This window comes from Gekko japonicus, unplaced genomic scaffold, assembly GCF_001447785.1.
Source record: "Gekko japonicus isolate JY-2015 unplaced genomic scaffold, Gekko_japonicus_V1.1 scaffold33, whole genome shotgun sequence".
Lineage (NCBI taxonomy): Eukaryota > Metazoa > Chordata > Lepidosauria > Squamata > Gekkonidae > Gekko > Gekko japonicus.
Window position 1 is genome coordinate 1,024,486 of NW_015174272.1, and position 19,362 is coordinate 1,043,847.

At 43.7% G+C, this 19,362-nt stretch overlaps 1 protein-coding gene across 1 annotated transcript in view; it reads right to left on the reverse strand.

Annotated features, from left to right (window-relative positions):
* Positions 1–19,362, reverse strand: part of FMNL3 (formin like 3) — a 130,419-nt gene that overhangs the window by 31,314 nt on the left and 79,743 nt on the right. Inside the window, exons 6-9 of the mRNA XM_015423645.1 lie at positions 15,807–15,890; positions 13,318–13,470; positions 9,690–9,798; positions 6,377–6,453 (exon numbers count right to left, since the gene is read on the reverse strand). Of these exons, the coding sequence (XP_015279131.1) occupies positions 6,377–6,453; positions 9,690–9,798; positions 13,318–13,470; positions 15,807–15,890 (423 nt within the window). The remainder of the gene's footprint in view (positions 1–6,376; positions 6,454–9,689; positions 9,799–13,317; positions 13,471–15,806; positions 15,891–19,362) is intronic.

A 19,362-nucleotide genomic window follows, 5' to 3' on the forward strand; every position in this document is an offset into this window, starting at 1 on the left:
CCCTCATGAGTTCCATTCCTCTCCTTGCCATTGGAGGACTTTTCCCGAAGCATTTTTTAAAAAAACAGCAACTGCTAGATCTCTGTAGCACAATAATAGTCTATTACCATGATCTACTAGTTCCTCTGAACCCTCGGCTTTATTTTTTTAAGTTGCTAGCCCTTTTTGTTGTAAAGATTTAAAGGGAAAGGTTTGTTTTTATATCAGAGCAATAAAATGGGCTAGAGATTTCCCTTTTTAAAAAAGAAAGCTACGAAGTCAGAAGACATAGCAGAGCACGGCAATATGATGTTGTAACGTTATCATAACATAGTGATCTGGCACTTGCCCATTTTTAAAAAAAGCATAGAAAAGTGGGGAAATGTCCATGTGGGGGCTGAGTCAAAACTTCTTTGCGGATACTTTGTTGCCACTATAAATACCTCTGTATTCACAGCATAGGCAAGAACTACAGGTGGACAAACTATACATTATCTTTATGAGGTGACCATCACAGAGACTTTGCAGCAGGACACCAGCTGCAAGTTCCCTGTGGCAGCTGAATTCAGAGTGGGGAAATTTAATTCAGTGCATATGCAACCCTCTGGCAGGAGAAATAACATCCCCCGGGGCCAATTTGGGTTGGAAAAACAGCAAGAGGTTGGGGCGAGACCCATTTCTCTACCCACTCTGCTCTCCTGATCTGAATTGGGCCCCTACAGTGCTTTTAAATTGAGTTTCCATGACGAACTCACAGCTATCATAAGAACATAAGAAATTTGGGTTGGAAAAACAGCAAGAGGTTGGGGCGAGACCCATTTCTCTACCCACTCTGCTCTCCTGATCTGAATTGGGCCCCTACAGTGCTTTTAAATTGAGTTTCCATGACGAACTCACAGCTATCATAAGAACATAAGAACATAAGAGACGCCAATGTTGGATCAGGCCAAAGGCCCATCTAGTCCAACACTCTGTATCACACAGTGGCCAGAAATACCAGTGCCATCAGGACGTCCAGCAGTGGGGCCAGGACATTAGAAGCCCTCCCACTGTTGACCCCCCCAAGAACCAAGAAGACAGAGCATCACTTGCCCCAGACCCCCTTTCTATACCTTGTGGCTAATAGCCACGGATGGACCTCTGCTCCATATGCTTATCTAATTCCCTTTTGAAGCCGTCCATGCTTGTAGCTGCCACCACTTCCTGTGGCAGTGAATTCCATGTGTTAATCACTCTTTGGGTGAAGAAGTACTTCCTTTTATCCGTTCTAACCTGACCGCTCAGCAATTTCATTGAGTGCCCACGAGTTCTTGTATTGTGAGAAAGGGAGAAAAGTACCTCTTTCTTTACCTGCTCTTTCCCATGCATAATCTTATAAACCTCAATCATGTCACCCCTCAGTCGTCATTTCTCCAAGCTAAAGAGCCCTAAGCGCCTTAACCGTTCCTCATAGGGAAAGTGTTCCAACCCTTTTATCATTCGAGTTGCCCTTTTCTGCACTTTTTCCAAAGCTATAATATCCTTTTTAAGGTGTGGTGACCAGAACTGCACACAGTATTCCAAATGAGGTCGCACCATTGATTTATATAGCGGCATTATGATATTGGCTGATCTGTTTACAATACCCTTCCTAATAATCCCCAGCATAGCATTGGCCTTCTTTATTGCAGTCACACACTGTCTCGACATTTTCAGTGAGTTATCCACTACAACTCCAAGATCTCTCTCTTGATCAGTCTCTGCCAGTTCAGACCCCATCAACGTGTATTTATAGTTAGGATTTTTGGCTCCAATGTGCATCACCTTGCACTTGGCCACATTGAACCCCATTTGCCATGTTGACGCCCACTCGCCCAACTTTGACAGATCCCTTTGGAGTGCCTCACAATCCTCACTGGTTTTCACCACCCTGAACAACTTTGTATCATCCGCAAATTTAGCCACTTCACTGCTTACTCCCATCTCCAAATCATTAATGAACAAGTTAAAAAGCAGTGGACCAAGTACTGATCCCTGCGGTACCCCACTGCTTACCACCCTCCACTGAGAAAATTGCCCACCTACACTCACTCTCTGTTTTCTATGAACTAGCCAGTTTTTGATCCATAAAAGGACTTGTCCTTCTATCCCATGATTTTTGAGCTTACTTAGGAGCCTTTGATGAGGAACTTTATCAAAAGCTTTCTGGAAGTCAAGGTAAATAATATCTATTGGATCCCCCTTGTCCACATGTTTGTTCACCCCCTCAAAGAACACTAACAGGTTAGTGAGACAAGATCTTCCCTTACAGAACCCATGTTGAGTCTGCCTCAATAGGTTTTGTTCATCTATGTGCCTACTAATTCTTTCCTTAATAATGGTTTCCACCAATTTACCCGGTATCGACGTCAGACTGACAGGCCTGTAATTTCCCGGATCTCCTCTGGAACCCTTTTTAAAGATGGGAGTGACATTAGCTACCTTCCAATCCTCAGGAATGGAGGCAGATTTTAAGGAAAGATTACATATCTTTGTCAGGAGATCTACAAGTTCACATTTGAGTTCTTTCAGAACTCTCGGATGTATGCCATCTGGGCCTGGTGATTTTTCAGTTTTTAAGTTGTCTATCAGTTTTAGGACCTCCTCTCTCATCACCTCAATCTGACTCAGGTCTTCCAACACCCCTCCTGAAATCAGTGGTTCTGGAGTGGGCAAGCACTTCTCATCTTCCACAGTGAAGACGGAGGCAAAAAATGCATTTAGCTTCTCAGCCATTTCCCTATCATCCTTCAATACTCCTTTTACCCCTTGGTCGTCCAAGGGCCCCACTGCCTCCCTGGCTGGTTTCCTGTTTCTAATGTATTTGAAGAAAGTTTTATTGTTGGTCTTTACATTTTTTGCTATATGCTCCTCATATTCCCTTTTTGCCTGCCTGACCACAGACTTGCATTTTATTTGCCATAGCCTGTGTTCTGTTTTATCAGCCTCACTGTGACTAGCTTTCCACCGCTTAAAGGAATCCTTTTTACCTTTTACAGCTTCCATTACTTTGTTTGTTAACCATGCAGGCTTTTTCCTATACCTATTTGTGCCTTTCCTAACCTGTGGAATATATTTTTTTTGAGCTTCTAGGATCGTAGTTTTAAATAGTTTCCAAGCTTCCCCAATGGTTTTGACCCTTTCTACTTTTCCTTTCAGTTTCCTTCCCACATGTCCCCCCATATTAGAGAAGTTACCCCTTTTAAAGTTAAAAGTGGTTGTGTGAGTCTTTTTGGCCAATTCCCTATTTATACAAATGTTGAACCTAACAACATTATGATCACTGTTCCCAAGCGGTGCGATCACTTTTACATCTCTCACCAGGTCTTGAGTGTTACTTAGGACCAAATCAAGGATCGCCTCTCCCCTGGTAGGTTCCGTGACCATCTGCTCCATGGCAGTCATTTAGAGTGTCTAGAAACTCAATCTCTTTTTCTCGACTAGAACACATATTAACCCAATCAATGTGTGGGTATCCTATGGCTGCAAGTCCCCATAGTAATCAGATGGTAGATGTAACATGTAATTTGGACCACAGTGAATGTTCACTGTGGAGAGGTAGCCAAAATGAACTTTATAAACAAAACATACTGAAAGACCCTCATGGGGAAAACTCACTAATTTGGTATTATTTTCTTACACGTACACATCCATTCATCATTTGGCATAAAGTGTTAGAAATAAATGCCAGCACAAGATATAAGGTGGCCCTGTTGTAATGAGAGTCTTGGACGTTATAGATGATCCATGCATGTCATATCAGCACTGTGGCTCAACTGATATGTCTAGCTGTATTCAGTTGGGCCAAACAATATTAGGAAACAAGAGGAAATTGTCCAAGAGCACATCTGCTCTACAAATTTCAGTATTTAAAGCTGGGTTTGTTCACTGGAAACAGGCCATAGTTTTTTCCCTCCCAGAGATATGAAGGCAGTTTGAAAGAAGGATTCCTGCTAGTCGGATTGTGCACTGATGCCGCTTTCACCTCTGCTAAACAGATTCTGCATATTTCTGTATCGTTTCAAAAAACGGGAAATTCTGTTTTGTCTAGAGGCAACAGTAGGACCAATGGTCCCTCTAAGCTGTGGAGTCTTGTGAGCAAAAATTCTACTTTGTGAGCTACTGGCATTAAAGTTGTGAGCGAGCAATTTGGCTACTGCATAAATTAGTTTGCTCTGGAGCCATCCTTCCTGAGCTAAGAGAAAAATCTGTGAGCCAGAGGCTACAAAACTGTGAGCTAGCTCACACTAGCGCAACTTAGAGGGAACACTGAGTAGGACGCAAGATCTCTCTCTGCATGGTAGGAAATGATAGAAAACCAAAAAAGAAGGGGAACCAGCATACAAGGATAGGAACAAAGCACAAAAAACCACTGGCTGAAGATAAATAAAATATATGTATATAAATAATATTGATTGACAAATTCAGTAATTCAGAAATATAACTATATAAGGCCAAGGTGTTCTTGCAAGAAACAACAAATATACAGAAAGAAAAATAAAGTCCCAAAAATTTCAATGTGTCTCACTCCAGTTGTATTGTGATATCAGAGTCCAGCTTGACATGCATTCATCATGGAGTGGACTCATATAGTTCCTGGATAATCCAAACATTCTAGAATTCCATAAGCCATAGAGACGTGTAATCTGGATGCAAGCTGCCGCGTTTCGAGTAATTCTTTTTCAAAACCAATAGGTTATAGTGGGACCCAATCTCAGTAGAGGCACATACAAAAGCCAGTATATTCAATTAGAAAGGATCTCTCTCTGCATGGTAGGAAACGATGTCAAGTGGCAGTGTTTTAGGGTTGCCAAGTGTACTTACCCTTGGCAGCGGGGGAGCCTTGCTGGGCTCCGGGAGCTCCTCCAGGGCACGAGCGCCACCAGCACGTCACAGGAAGTGACGTGGTACGTCACTCACATTGGGGGCGTGGCCCAGATCGTCAGGGGGAAAACCATATGGTTTCCCCCCCCCGACGATGTTTCCAGTTGTGCCTTATGGGGATGTTATCAAATTTTGTGACAAGGCTGGCTCTATTTGAAAGATCAAGTTTCTTCTGTGGCTTCTCCACATTTAAGACGAGACTGTAGTTATCCTTTCCCCCCCAAACCATATTACATTGCCATTAAAAACGATGCCTGTTTTTGCAGCAATTGTGTATTAAAGACACCAGTCCCTACACCCCTAGGTTCTCTCCATTCACTTTTGTACCAGCATGCAGTTGGCTGTTGAGGGCCAGTTCAAGGCATTTTGTCACCCCAAGCAAGGTATAACTGTCCCCTCTTATGCCCATGCAACTGCCATCTGGGGTCCAAGCCACGCCCCCACAGACGCAGGGCCCATGCTGCTGATGGCTAAGGCTAAGCAAGGCCCAGAAGTGCATTTCTGCTGTGCAATTCCAGACAGTTGCTGGTGTGGCTCAGTTACAAGCATTTTCTGTTGCTGCCCTCATATTGTGAGTCTCCCTAAAACACATGAGAAACGGTTCCTCACCAATGGCTTTCAGGAGAGGCGCAGCTTTTTAAAAGGTTGTAGGGCCTCACAGAGGGACAGCAGTCTGTAAAGATGGCAAACTATTTTACAAGATCTGTGACACATTCTGCTCCAAATTCCGGCATAAATGTTTAAACTGCACTGTAATTGATTTATGTTTATGGTATTATTATACTGAGGTCCCATTTTTAATTAAAATGAGGGAGGACTAGAGAGAAATGCTGTAAAAGAAACAAAGGACAGAGGGAAATTGGCCAAAGAAAATACAAGGGAGGAAAATGGTCTTCCCAGTCATTCCTGTATGGTAGGGTTACCATATTCTGAAAAGCAAAAAAGAAGACATATTTCCCAAATGACTACTTCAAACAGGTGATCACTATGACAAATCTCATTTTAAATACCCGTACTATTTAAGCTGTGATAATTGCTTCTAACAAGGAATTTCCAACCAAAAAAGAGGACATTTTCATCAGTTTTTTTAAAAAGAGCCCAAAAGAGGATGGACACCAAAAAAAAGAGGACATGTCCTCTAAAAAGAGGACATCTGGTAACCCTTTGCAGGGGGATTTCAGTTCTGTTGATGCTGTTGACAGTTTTTGGATAGCAATTCCTAGTTCCTGGTTAGACCTAAAATTCTGAGAATTTCTTATGTATAAACAATTCTGAAACTGGTTTAGGGTTATAATGTGCAAAAATCCTTTAACAATTCTGCCCTTGAAAAAATTACAGCCTTTTAAGCTCATTGATTTTAATGGACTTAAAAGGTTTTAACACTGGTTAGGATGGCTTTGTAAGAATTGTGAAGCAATACATTCACTAGAACACCCATGGAGGAGACAAATTGCACATTTCCACAGAGAGATACTTGAGCATACAGGTTCCTTACCTGGGGTTTTTATTGTTCAAGCTGAGGGCAATCTCATTAACAGCATGGGGATGTGACATGACCAAATTGAATCCGTACTGAAATGCAGAATGGAAAAGGACTATACAATAGTGTTACGAGTAGCAGTGAAACCTTCATGGCAATTGATCTGGCAGCCCCAATACGGATCCTTATGTATCACATAGTTACAATTGCACAGTTTATGGAGGGGGGAAAAACAAGATTAATATAGTTGAGATTATTTTCAGACAAAACGTAGGATAGTTATACACTAATAGGTTCTTAACACAGATTATAAAATTACATAAGATGCAATAAAGAAATATCAGGAAATTATTACAGAAAGGAAGGAAGAATGTGGAGAAATGGTTCAATACAAACACCACATAAATATATTAAAGTTTTCAAAAATAATAGGTTGGATACAGACTAAATGACCATTTTCACCAATTCCCCCTCTCCACTGCAGCCCCACTTACATCATTTCTGAGGGTCCCTTATCATCCAGGAGCAGCACCTTGCAGAGATTTGTGAGCTGAAGTGGGAAGGGGGAAGCAGGAAAGTTCCATTCTGCTACTGGAAAATTTAGTCTGGGTCTAATCCAATGCTTAATTATATATATGCAGTACACATGCAAAGACTATTTCTGTAGCCAAAAGAAATGAAAAACTTCAATGGATGAATAATGAAACTATTAAATTGCTAAAGACAGACAAGAAGCAAAAGTAAAAAGTGACAGAAATAGAATCAGAAGTGTAAATGCAGGGTTACAGTGACTAGCATGTAAAGACAAAGAGAACTATTATAATAACCAGGGGTCATTTCGTAGAAAAAGAGGTGCAGGAGCTCATTAACATAAAATATTAGCATAAAACTTATTTGCATACACCACACCCCTTGACATCACCGGAAGTGTGTCAGAAGGTAACACCCACCACTCAGGCTCCACTGAACTGTTTTGGATTGCTAGCTGGGGGGGGAACATGCACAGAGGAGGGACAGTTTGTACCTGAAGGCGGGCCAGGGGAGGGGCTCTGCAACTTACCTGGCTGCTTCTTGCTCCTCATGGCCCAACTGAGTGCTGCTGGGAGCAGGGGGCGGGGCTTGTTGCATGTGCCTGCCCCCTGAGCTCCTTACTGCCGGAGCTCCGCTCCTGTGCGCTCCCACAGTAAATGACCCCTGATAACAACCAATGTAAAGAAATAGAAGAGAACAACAAGAAAGGAAAAACAAGAGATCTCTTCCACAAAAGCCAAGAAATCAAAGGGAAATTTAAAGCACAGTTAGGCATGCTGAAAGATCAACACAGAAATACATGAACAGGACAAAATAAAGAAAAGATGGGAACAATACACTGAAAAACTATACAGAAGAGATGGAACAATGACAGACTCCTTTCAAGAAGAATCTTTTGAAGAAGAACCTACAGTTTTAGAAAGTGAAGTGAAAGCTGCACCGAGAGCAATTGGGAGAAACAAATCCCCAGGAGTAGATGGGATATCAGTAGAGCTATTCCAAGCCACAGAAATGGAGTCCATCAAAATCTTAACAAGAATATGCCAACAAATATGGAAAACAAAACAATGGCACACAGACTGGAAATGCTCAATTTACATTCCAATTCCAAAAGAAGGAGACATCAAGCCATTACCCTTAAATTTTTTCCTTTGCAACTATAAAGACTAGAAACTTGTTCTGCTGTTGGATAATCATTTCATGAAGCCTTGTGATGCACCATAGGTGAGGAAGCACTGACATATTTTTATCACCATGGTCAGTGTGTGCGTTTGTTCTGTCAAGTCGCTTCCAACTTACGGCGACCCTGTGAATGAATGACCTCCAAAACATCCTATCATTAACAGCCTTGCTCAGGTCTTGCAAACTGAGGGCCCTCGTGGCTCCCTTTCTTGAGTCAATCCATCTCATGTTGGGTCTTCCTCTTTTCTAGTGACTCCTGTCTTCTCACAATGTGATCACAGTACAATAGCCTCAGTTTTGTCATTTCAGCTTCTAGGCTTGATTTGATCTAGAACCCACTTATTTAGTTTTGGTAGTTCATAGTATCCATAAAACTCTCCTCCAACACTACATTCCCAAAGAATCTACTTTCTTCCTTTCAGCTTTCTTCATTGTCCAGCTTTCATACCCATACATAGTAATGGGGGATACAATGGCATGAATAAACTTGACCTTGGTTGCCAGTGACACATCCTCACACTTAAGAATCTTTTCTAGCTCCTTTATGGCTGTTCTCCCCGATCTCAGTCTCCTCCTGATTTCTTGCTTGCAGTCTCCCTTTTGGTTGATCGTGGAGCCATGGAATGGAAAATCTTGAACAATTTCAAATGTCTTCATCATCAACCCTAAAGTTGTATACTTCCCCAGCAGTCATTACTGTTGACTTCTTGATGTTCAGCTGTAATCCTGCTTTGGCACTTCCTACTTCAGCCTTCAGCAGTAGTTGTTTCAAGTATTCACTATTTTCTGCCAGTAATGTGGTGTGTCATCTGCATATCTCCATTTGTTAGTGTAGGCCAGACTATACATTTGACTACATGTATACATACCTTTTAAATCACTCTGTACTAAAGAGGGGCTATCTCTGAGAGGGAGAGTATATGCTTTCATGAAGAAATCCTGAGTTCAGCTCCTAGTGCCTCCAGTTAAAATATCTCAGGTGGACAATGCTGGGAAAGTCTCTTTTGTGCCTGAGACCCTGGAGGGCTGCTGCCAGTCAGAAAAGACAGCACTGAAATAGTTAAACCAAAGGCACAAGGCAGCTTCATAGCCTGGCTCCAGACTAACGTTTCTGCAGGCATAAGCACTTCCCCTTTCTCCCAGGAACAGGACATTGGGGAGCCTTTCAGGCTGCTGTGGGAGGGGTGAAAATCACACTCCATGGGCAAAGAGAAGAGAAGAAGAAGAGATTGGATTTAGACCCCGCCCTTCACTTGGAGTCTCAGAGCGGCTTACAAACTCCTTTCCCTTCCCCTCCCCACAACAGACACCCTGTGAGGTGGGTGGGGCTGAGAGAACTCTGACACAAACTGCTCTTTTTCAAGGACAGCTGTGCCAGAGCTTGTGACTGACCCAAGGTCACATCAGCAGGTGCAAGTGGAGGAGTGGGGAATCAAACCCGGTTCTCCCAGATTAGAGTCCGCACACTTAACCACTACACCAAATTGGCTCTCAAACTGGACTCTCAAAAGTCCTTGCACCCGCAGAAAACGTTAGGATCTAACCCTGTATGTTCATTTGAATAAAGGCAGAGGCATCCCAATGAGAGAAAAGCAGGAAATGCATTTGTTTTTACCTGATAGTTCATGATGGCCCGTAAACACAAGATACACACATGGACGTCATCTTTCTGGCTAACCAGTCGTGAGTTCTTCAGGGCTTTCCTGCTGGGAAGAGTGGTGTATCTGGCAAACAGAAAGACCTGCACTTAGCAATAAGCAATGAAGCCCAAAAGGAATGTTGCCCCCTTTCCAATGATGAGGTCATGGCCACAACTAGGAACAGGAAAGGAGAGTTGTAATTAGAAGCACTGGCTTCTGTCAGAGGATCTGCCCAAGTTCTTTTTGCAAAAGTAAGACTCAATTGATACCTCTCATTTTGATTCTTAACATCATTTTGGGGAGTCTGCCCACTTCTTTTTGAGAGAACTGATTGTTTCAGGTTTTACCTATGAGTTTTATTTTCGGGCACAGGGTTTCTGTTTTCGACAGCTGAAAATGAGGAAAGATTGAAGCAAACCAATTAAAAAGTGAAGTAGAAGAAAGATTTGTCAGTGGAAAAAAAATAAGCTATTTTCTGCACAAAACTGTATTTTTCCAGTGTTGATTGCCAAAAAAATCTACACTACCCAGATGGCTGAGTGATAGTGAGCCAAAGGTTTAGTATAGGAAAGGGGGTTCAGCTGCCACAGAATACCTACAAGGGCTGTGGAGGTAGCACTCAAACAGAATGCCTAATTCTAATCTTGTCAAAGTGGTTGGCCATCACATTACTGAATCTTTAACCAAGGCCAGGGGAGCCGCATTTATAGCCCACATTCTCCCTGATTGGTTATTTGGTTTGATCGGAACTTCACAGCCTTTATCATCATCCAGTATGGTGATCCCACAAGGCACTACACATGTATATGTTAACAGCCCATGACCTAATGAGCTCACTGGTTGTATTTGAAAGGAAACAGAGAACAAGACAAAGGAAAGAATAGGCTCTTCTAAGCCAGAGGTACAACTTGGCATCCTATCTCCTGATTCCCTAAGGCCACAATGACACCTTAAAAGATCCTGAGGTTGGAAACAGGCAATAGTTTTTTAAGAGTGTTGAAAGTGGTATGATAGAGGTATCACTGTACACACATTTCTTTGTCATACTATTGTCTCTGGTTAAGCAGGTTTTGCAGGGTTTTTAAATACTACAAAATCCTGCAAAACCTGTTTGATCAGGGGTGACAGCAGGAAGTCTACATACCACAAGGAGCAAGCTCTCTTTCAGAATCATCTTCAAAACCATGAAAAAAAGTATTGTCTGGGCCCAGCTTCTCATTGGTGTCTGTACTGCAGAACTGTTCTACTGGAGCAGCAGAGAAATGTCTGTACATAAGTGCCGTCAAGTCGCAACTGATTTATGGCAGCCCCAGCAAGGGGTCTTCAAGGCAAGTGAGAAGCAGAGGTGGTTTGCCATTGTCTTCCTCTAAAGAGTCTTCCTTGGTGGTCTCCCATCTAATTACTGACCCTTCGTAGCTTCAAAGATTGGACAAGCTTGGGGTATACCATGCAGCCACCTTCCCTCTCCACTTCAGAGTAGCAGGTACCAAACTATAGGTACCAAGGATCATCAGGCACTCCTAAAAGGCAAAAACTGTGAGGAACATTCATTCTCACAGCAACCTTGTTAACTAAATTTACTTTTGGACCATTTTACAGATAGGAAACAGAACCTAAGACCTAAGCAATTTGCTCATAGTCATCCAGTAGGTCTATGGTAGAATTTGATTTTGAGCTTAAAGCCACATCTGACATTCAAGCCCCTGGACTGCACGTTTGCCAGGGGTCTTGAGCCAGGGACCTCAGCAGCAGGACCAAGATGCCTTACTGCGCCACTGACAGCTTGCCAGAGGAAAGACCCACAAACAAGGGGCATCTGGTTGGCCACTGTGTGAAACAGGATGCTGAACTAGATAGACTAGATTTGGTTGGATCTTGAAGGCCTGCTCATATGTCCTTACAAGCTACTATCAGGTGAGCTGCAGTGCCATCATGGTAGGCAGCCCACCTGTTGTACTGCAGCAACGATTCAACAGGAGTCAGATGAATCAAGAGGCAATTAGTGTTCTACCAGAATGGCTTCCCTGTAGGAGTTTTGCTGCATTTGGGTCTCAAACTGCAGCAGTTTATTCCAAAGCATCCACCTGACATTGTCCTCCAGTTATTCACTTCATTGGTTTCTCCTGCTTTGCTCCATTCTTTCCAAAACAAGCTTTGGTATGACCATTCCACAAAGATTGTAGTTAAGATGGGTTTTTGTACCGTGTCAACAGAAAGGTGAGGATTCTTTAACCCACATGGCAACATCCCCCCCCCCATACACACCACAGGTGGACTCTCCAAAGTAAATAAATAGTAGCTGTATAGGTATAGCATCATTACACTATAGCAATCCAGCTAATACTGATTTCTTTAAAAATCTGCCAAATGCCCTCTGGCAACACAGGGGTGGGTGCAACAGTGGGTGAAAGAGGATATAAAAAATATGGTTGTTCCATTGCCGCTGTGAATGCCTTTGCATTTGCAGCAAAATGAACACTGTGCAAAAATTCTTCAAAATATGTATTAGAACTTTTGAATCAAATCCTATAATAGTCCCAACAAGAAGTACAATTGTTTGGAATAACAGCACACAACATATGACCAACAATCAATATATGTAACACTTCAGTGCAAAAAGTCCTTATTGCAAAGTTCCAAAGAAGACTCTAGGTTGCCAGCAATTCCAGAATATCAGTGGGTTTCCCTAATCTTCGTCAGGACCGCTTAAATGGAACCAAAGCCTTCAATAAATAAACGTAACAGTTCAAAAACACTTCATCCCTGGCATGACAACTGTCCAGTCAATTTCAAATTGGCAATGAAGATCAAGGAAACCCACTGACACACTGGAATAGAGCATTGGCTGCTTGGAGTCTTTCTGGAACTCTGCAATAAGGACTTTTCACACTGAAATGTTACATATGTTGATTATATATTGTGCGCTGTTATTTCAAACAATTGTACTTTTTTGTGGAACTATTATAGAATATGATTCAAAAGTTCTAATATATACATATTGAAGAAATTTTGCACGGTGTTCATTTTGCTGCATTATCATATCTCACTGTGGTCCCTTTCTTTATTGTTTGCATTTGCAGCAGCAATGGGTACACAACAAGGGAGTAATTCCTGAAAGCGATCCAGATCTTGCAATAATTGTCCTGCCTTCTCAAGTCTGAGTAATCTGTCATTCAGGCACAGAGTCAAAGAACGGCCCTCCTCTTGCCACCAGCCATACCTCAAAGCACATGGGTCCTCATCGGCACGCCTTTTCACGTCCACATGCATATAGGCCCCCATCCAGCACAGGCATGTACAGAACGTATCACAGTAGAAATACTTACCCAAGTGACATGGACAGAGAAAGAGACAGGACAGGAGACCCAGCAAAGATAGGCAAAACGGAGCATGGCAAAAGACAAGGCCAGGAGCAGAGAGGAGACATGCCCAGCGAGCACCAGAGTAGCATCAAGGGGGGAGAAGGGGAGAAGGGGGAGAAGAGGTCAGCACGTGGAATCCCCTGGAGGGCAGAAAGCAGGGAAGGTTTGTTATTATGAACAAAGTCAGAGCTTAAAAAATGGGTACACTCCAGAGGGGCAGAGACGAGGCAACGGTACATACCGGAGGGCAGACTGGCGCGCAGAGCGAGCAAGGCTGTTGGCGTAGGGAGCAGACAGGGCACTGGGATGCTGCAGATCCTCTATGGACCTGCTCCAGGATTTCAGCTTCTCTAGCGCTCCATCCTCACCGCTTTCCAGACCCTCAAAATCAAACCTGGAAGGCAGAGACACCACCACACACACAGAGAGAAGCTTCAGGGCAAAAGCTGCATAGACGGCTCAAGCGCTAGATCCACAAGGCTGCTACAGACCACAAGCCAGCAGCACGGCACGCAACGAGGCACCCACGTACACTCCACTCTTTCCCTGCATTTGCAGGATCTGAGCTCAGAGTGGATCCACTGGAGGACCCCAGCAGCCAGAAAGGCGACGGTGGTACAATTTTCACAGATTCCACCATCTCACTGTACACCTCTGACTCCTCTGTCATTGCTGTTCCTGGGTGTCCCTTTTCCTCCATGAACAGCATTGGGGGGGGGGCATTCTAGGTTGCAGCTGGAGGAAGGGAGGCAAGAAAGTTATGCATCACTGACAGAAACTCCTCCCATCAGCAGTAACTACAGATGGATCCAAGTTGTTGCGAGTTCCCCGTTCAATAGGAACAGAGTTTTCAGTGTGGCGGTTTCTCACCAATAATTCCTTCTTTGCATGTGAGGAAATATGTAGAGGCAGCAGAACATGACTTTGACAGAATAAGTAGTGGCAAGTTCAAGAAAGCACCCCCCCCCCAGCCTCTCCTGGTAAAAACTGGGTTAGAATGGAAAACATCCGCCATGTCAGCAGCAGGGTGTCCCATGGCTGGCTGGTTCTGATCAGAGAGACATGCTGTGTACCATGAGTGTTCCTCATCCGCTGGACCTGTGGGACTCAACTGGCTCATAAACAGGCTAGGTAGGTGCCTGAAAGCAATCAGACAGAAGGAAGAACAGAGCCAAGAAACAAAGCCAGTAAGCTCTTCAGAGAGGTTCCCCCTTTAATGAGGGATTGTCACCCAAAACAATGGCCAAAAGCAGGCATTTTCTTCTATTGGTGGGTTACTCCCGTCTTATGTTTTTAAGCTCAACACTTTTATCAATTTAAATTAAAAGATAAATCAATGAACTGAGTTGCTGATTAATTAATAGGGGGAAATCTCTCAAGCAGTTGAGACTGAGGAGTATGCATCTTTATTTTTCAAAACCATTCTGTGCCTTACATATTAAATTAATTAAAAATTAATGTTTTATGGCATGTTGTATACTGTGTATTTTAATGTAATTTGTGTTTTTATTGGAAGCCGCCCTGAGCCCGCTTGCGGGGAGGGCGGGGTATAAATTTGAGGAAATAAATAAATAAATAAATATTGGCATTCTTTCTAATTCTCAGGGACAATAAAAGAGTCTTATAGTCCACAGACTGTAGGTATGCAGTCCTCAGAGAACTCTTAAAATACAAGTAGAAACAGAGATGTGCAAGGTCAGCCCCTGCAATTGGCAGGCAGTGTGAAGCCTCTGGATTGGCCAGTCTGGTGTCAATCTTGAAAACATTCAGCTCTTGCTTGGGCAACAGAGCACTGCCTTCTCCTTGCTGTATTCCAGACTACAGCTACTGTCCCTGACCTCAAGAACCCGGCCATAGAGAACACACCCTCTAGGCACAGACTATAATATGACCACAAGGGTTCTGGCCCTGTACTGTAAATTGGAAATCCTGTTCCACATCCTTCAATACCCTCAGGGAAAAACCTAGAGGTTTCAGTAATAGGAAAATTAATTTCCATGAAATTAATTCATTGATTAATAAAAACCAGATAATTAATCGACTGAAAAACCTTCGCTAGGATACGGCCCTTGTTGTCTCATTGTATGATCACAGTCAGCCTGAAACAACAGCTTGGACCTGAACCATGCCCTGCCCCCCCCCCCAGCCACTGGGTCCAGTTGTGTGACTCTGGCAAGCAGATTTTCCCTCCTAATACATCCCTAAAATGGGCAAAGGTGATGACTGTCAGAAAGACTGAAACAGAGAGGCCAAATGCCCTAAAGTTACAAGGTAAGGAAGCCTCAGAGGTGTGAAAAGGTCTTGAAATGGAAAATGTTAGAAACAAGAAGTCTAGATTTTTCTGCTTGCCTGAAAATTTGAATGAGGTAAAAAAAACTCCTGCATAAGACCAAGCTCTTAAAGTACCAGGGAGCAAGCCACACCAACTTGCATTAGAACAACTAACTACAATAAGTTAACTAGGATCATTCTTTGAGACTCATATTGTCTCAGGTCTTAAGGTATGGCTGGAGGACCCAAGATAAATAGTAACTTGCTGCTGCTAAGCAGGTCTGGCCCCCTACGTATGCTGCCCTGAATTCCAGGATGAAAGAAACGTAGGTAGAAGCAAAATCAAAACAATACAACACCAGTACTGTGTCAGGCGGCTCTAATCCTACACAAAAATGAGGTAGAGTGAAGACAAGGTGGGAAGGTCCAGGGTACCTTGAAGGATATGCAGACACTTACATCACTGCACACTGAGCAAAGGAAAGATAATCCACCAGTACATCCAGGCCTTTGTTTTCATCATTGAGAAATTCACGCACCCACCTGAAAATGAAAAAGCCAAGAATGTGCTTTATTACCCAAAGGCAACACTCCCTCCCTCCTGTACAGCATTTGAAGTCTATGCTAAAATCGGTGTCGCTTTTTGAGGCCTGCTCTCAAACTCAGCACATCCCCAGTCTCTAGACATCTCAGCATCCCTGGCCATACACCAAGACCTGCAAAACCAGACTCAACAGTGCAATGGAAAAAAAAGAGGGGGGGAGTAATAACTCTCCCAAGGCTAAATTACACATTATACTGGGTGTGTGTGATCAGATCTCCTACTGTACATGGTAGCAGTAGAAGGCAGTCACATCAGTGGGGCAGGGGAAGGGCTAATCCTTTCCCCATGCCATTTCCATAACAGAAATCCCCGTTTCCTTCCTTTGCTATTAGTGCCAGTAAGGAAAAAACAAGTTGTTATATTGTATCTGCCTCCCCCCCCCCCCCTTTTCTGGGCTTCATTCTCTCTCCCCCCCCCCCCCCCCTTTTACTGGGATTCTTATCAGGCAGGGGAAGGGACAATGTCTATGAGGGAAACAGCACAGGAGGAAAAAGTAACCTCCGTGGCTTGATCCAGACTGGTGGGAGGGGTACACTGTTTTTCCCCCTAAAGTACACATTGGTAGATGTGTTCATAGATTATCCAACCTAACATGCAATTTGGCTCGCAAACTGTGGTGCAGCCTTCAAAGCTGTCAGGCTAGATACAAGATACATAGCACTTCCACCCACCCACCCTTTACACAGCATCGATCAAACTCAGTTCATCTCCAGGATTGAATTCCATCTGGGGATTTGTGCTTTTGGAGTGACCTGAGCAAACTGTAAGGGTTCAGAGGACAGAAGACACAGATGATAAATTCAGAGGAAAGTCAGCCGCGGCCCGCCCAGTGTGTGTGCGGGGAGATTGTGGCATCCCCAGATGCATGTAAATAAAGCAACTGGCAGAGTTTTATCTTTCAGCGTCAGAATAGGGAGGGTTCCACTCAGGGCCTCCTCGGCCCTCTCTAGGAGTCTGCTAGTTTCCCCATCCCCCTTCCTCTAGTTTCCCCATCCCCCTTCCTCTGCCGCAAGCAGGGGCAAGACAAAAGAGGTGTGAATCTGAGAGGACCCACCAAGGTCCCAATCTGTGCGGAGGGGATCTGACTGAATCCACAGGAGATAATTGTGCAGCTGGGGTTATGTGTATGAACGTGGGCCAGCTCTGAACCACTACCTCATAAGCAGGAGGCGGTGTGTGACTAGGAGGCTGGTTGTTCAGTGTGCATTATTTCCAGCAGTTACGGCTGACTGTAACTTAGTTCATCAATCATTTGGATGCTGAAACTGTGCATATGTTCATTTTCTTTCTCACCCCCCTCCCATTCTCTGTGGGACAGGGGAACAACACGCCCACCCATTTCCTGCCTGTCTGTACTCCAGTTTCCACCACCACCACCCGTACATTTCCTGTCTGACTCCAGTGGCTGCTATTTTAGGCCACTAAATACATTTTGCCAGAGGTTAAAGGGCAGTGAGGTAGGAGCAGAAGATGCTAGAGTCACATCCAATCACAGTTCTGGTTAGGTACAGGAAAGGGGATTGTGTATGTGTATGAAGTCATCTGCATAACTTGATTCCATGTAAATTTGTATACATGCTTTATAAGTGCTTTATGTAGGCTTTATATGTACAAGTGAATCTATGTGTGCGCATGTACTCAATGGCAGAATGCTGGTTTTGCATGCAGAAAGCCCTAAAGTCAGTGTCTGCTATATCCAAGCAAGGATCTCAGGAGCAATGTCCATCCGCAGGGCCACTGCTAGCCAGCATAGACAGTACTGGGATAGATGAAACAATCATCTGACATTATAATAGTTTTATGTGTTCCTATGTAAGAGTCTGTGTCTATATGTGCAGGACACGAACAGAGGGGCACACAGGTTCATATCTGTGAGTGGCATATAGCATCACAGGAAAGAACCAAATGGTCCTGCCACTGAGCAAGGTATCGCCATCTAAAATTCAGTCCATAAAATCCATTTTTTGCTTAAAGCAGAAAACAGGCGCAAACAAGGTGCCTGCGGTGACCACCTGCAGTGAAAATATAGCTCCGCATGACTGTGAAGTGACCCATGGCTCTCCGTGTTTGTAAATGCCTGTCAAAGGCACAGAGAAGAATATAGCAGCTGCTGTAGAAGCCGCTGATGTCTTCCAGACTGTTAGTGGCTCTTGCGTCTCTTCCATCTCGAGTTCAGGATTCAGCTGATCTAGCAAGGTTGTCATTTACAGAAAAATGAAACTAAGGCCCACAGAAGCAGAGGGACTTTTCTCAAGGCCAAGAGGGCTGTTTGTAGCAGATTATGTCTATTCACAAACAATCACATACCCTCCGACATTTCACAGATGGAACACAGAGCTCTTTTGTGTACTTGCAACGTTCCTATCTCAGCTCAAGTGCTTGCCCCCACCCCACCAAACTGACACTTTGCTAAAGGCTCTTCTTTCAGAGCTATATGATTGCATTCATTTACTTGACAAATCCAACCAGTGTTTTATACAGGGGTCTTTTCGTAGAAAAAGAGGTGCAGGAGCTCATTAGCATAACTCATTTGCATATGCCACACCCCCTGACATCACCGGAAGTGTGTCAGAAGGCAGCACCCACCGCTCAGGCTCCACTGGACTGTTTTGGAATGCTAGCTATTGGGGGGGGGGGAGGAATGTACAGATCTGTCCTCACAGAGGAGGGAGAGCTTGTACCTGAATAAAACTTGGTCTTAAAGGTGCCACTGGACTGCTTTGGACCGGGGGGCTGAGGGGGGGGGCTCTGCAGCTTACCTGGCTGCTTCTTGCTCTGACTGAGGGCTGCTGGGAGCAGGGGGTGGGGCTTGTTGCATGTGCCCGCCCCCTGGGCTCTTTACTGCCGGAGCTTCGCTCCTGTGCGCTCCTGCAGGAAATGACCCCTGGTTTTATATATTCTGTTCTTGTTATTATCATGCATTTATAGAGAAAAATACCACAATGCTGTACCACCCAAATTCTATGCCAAGATGGCACAAATTACTCAATCTGATACACTGTATGCAATTTTTTGCATAATTTATTGAGTTTTTGTTATTTGTGTGAGTGATCACCATGTTATAATAAAAATATTGGAGCTTTATTTAATTTCTCGTAAAATACTATTCAACACCTCCATTACTGCCCCCTCCCATTGCAATTTCACCAAACAAATTTGCTCATATGTTTTCAGCCCTGCTCTTCTCAGAACTAAGGACTAAAAGCTTGATTTGGTGGTTTGGGTTTGTTTTTTTGCTAAGGTATGCAGGGTAGTGAATTCTCACCCAATACCACTTTCTGTACCTGTGCCATCTACACTTGAACATCCTCCGGCAAGATTGTTTTATTTGCCTTGCTAGAATTCTCAGTTGTTTATGCAGCAGGAACAGCCCTGCAAGTAACTCTGGAGGAAAAAAAATATAAAGCAGGA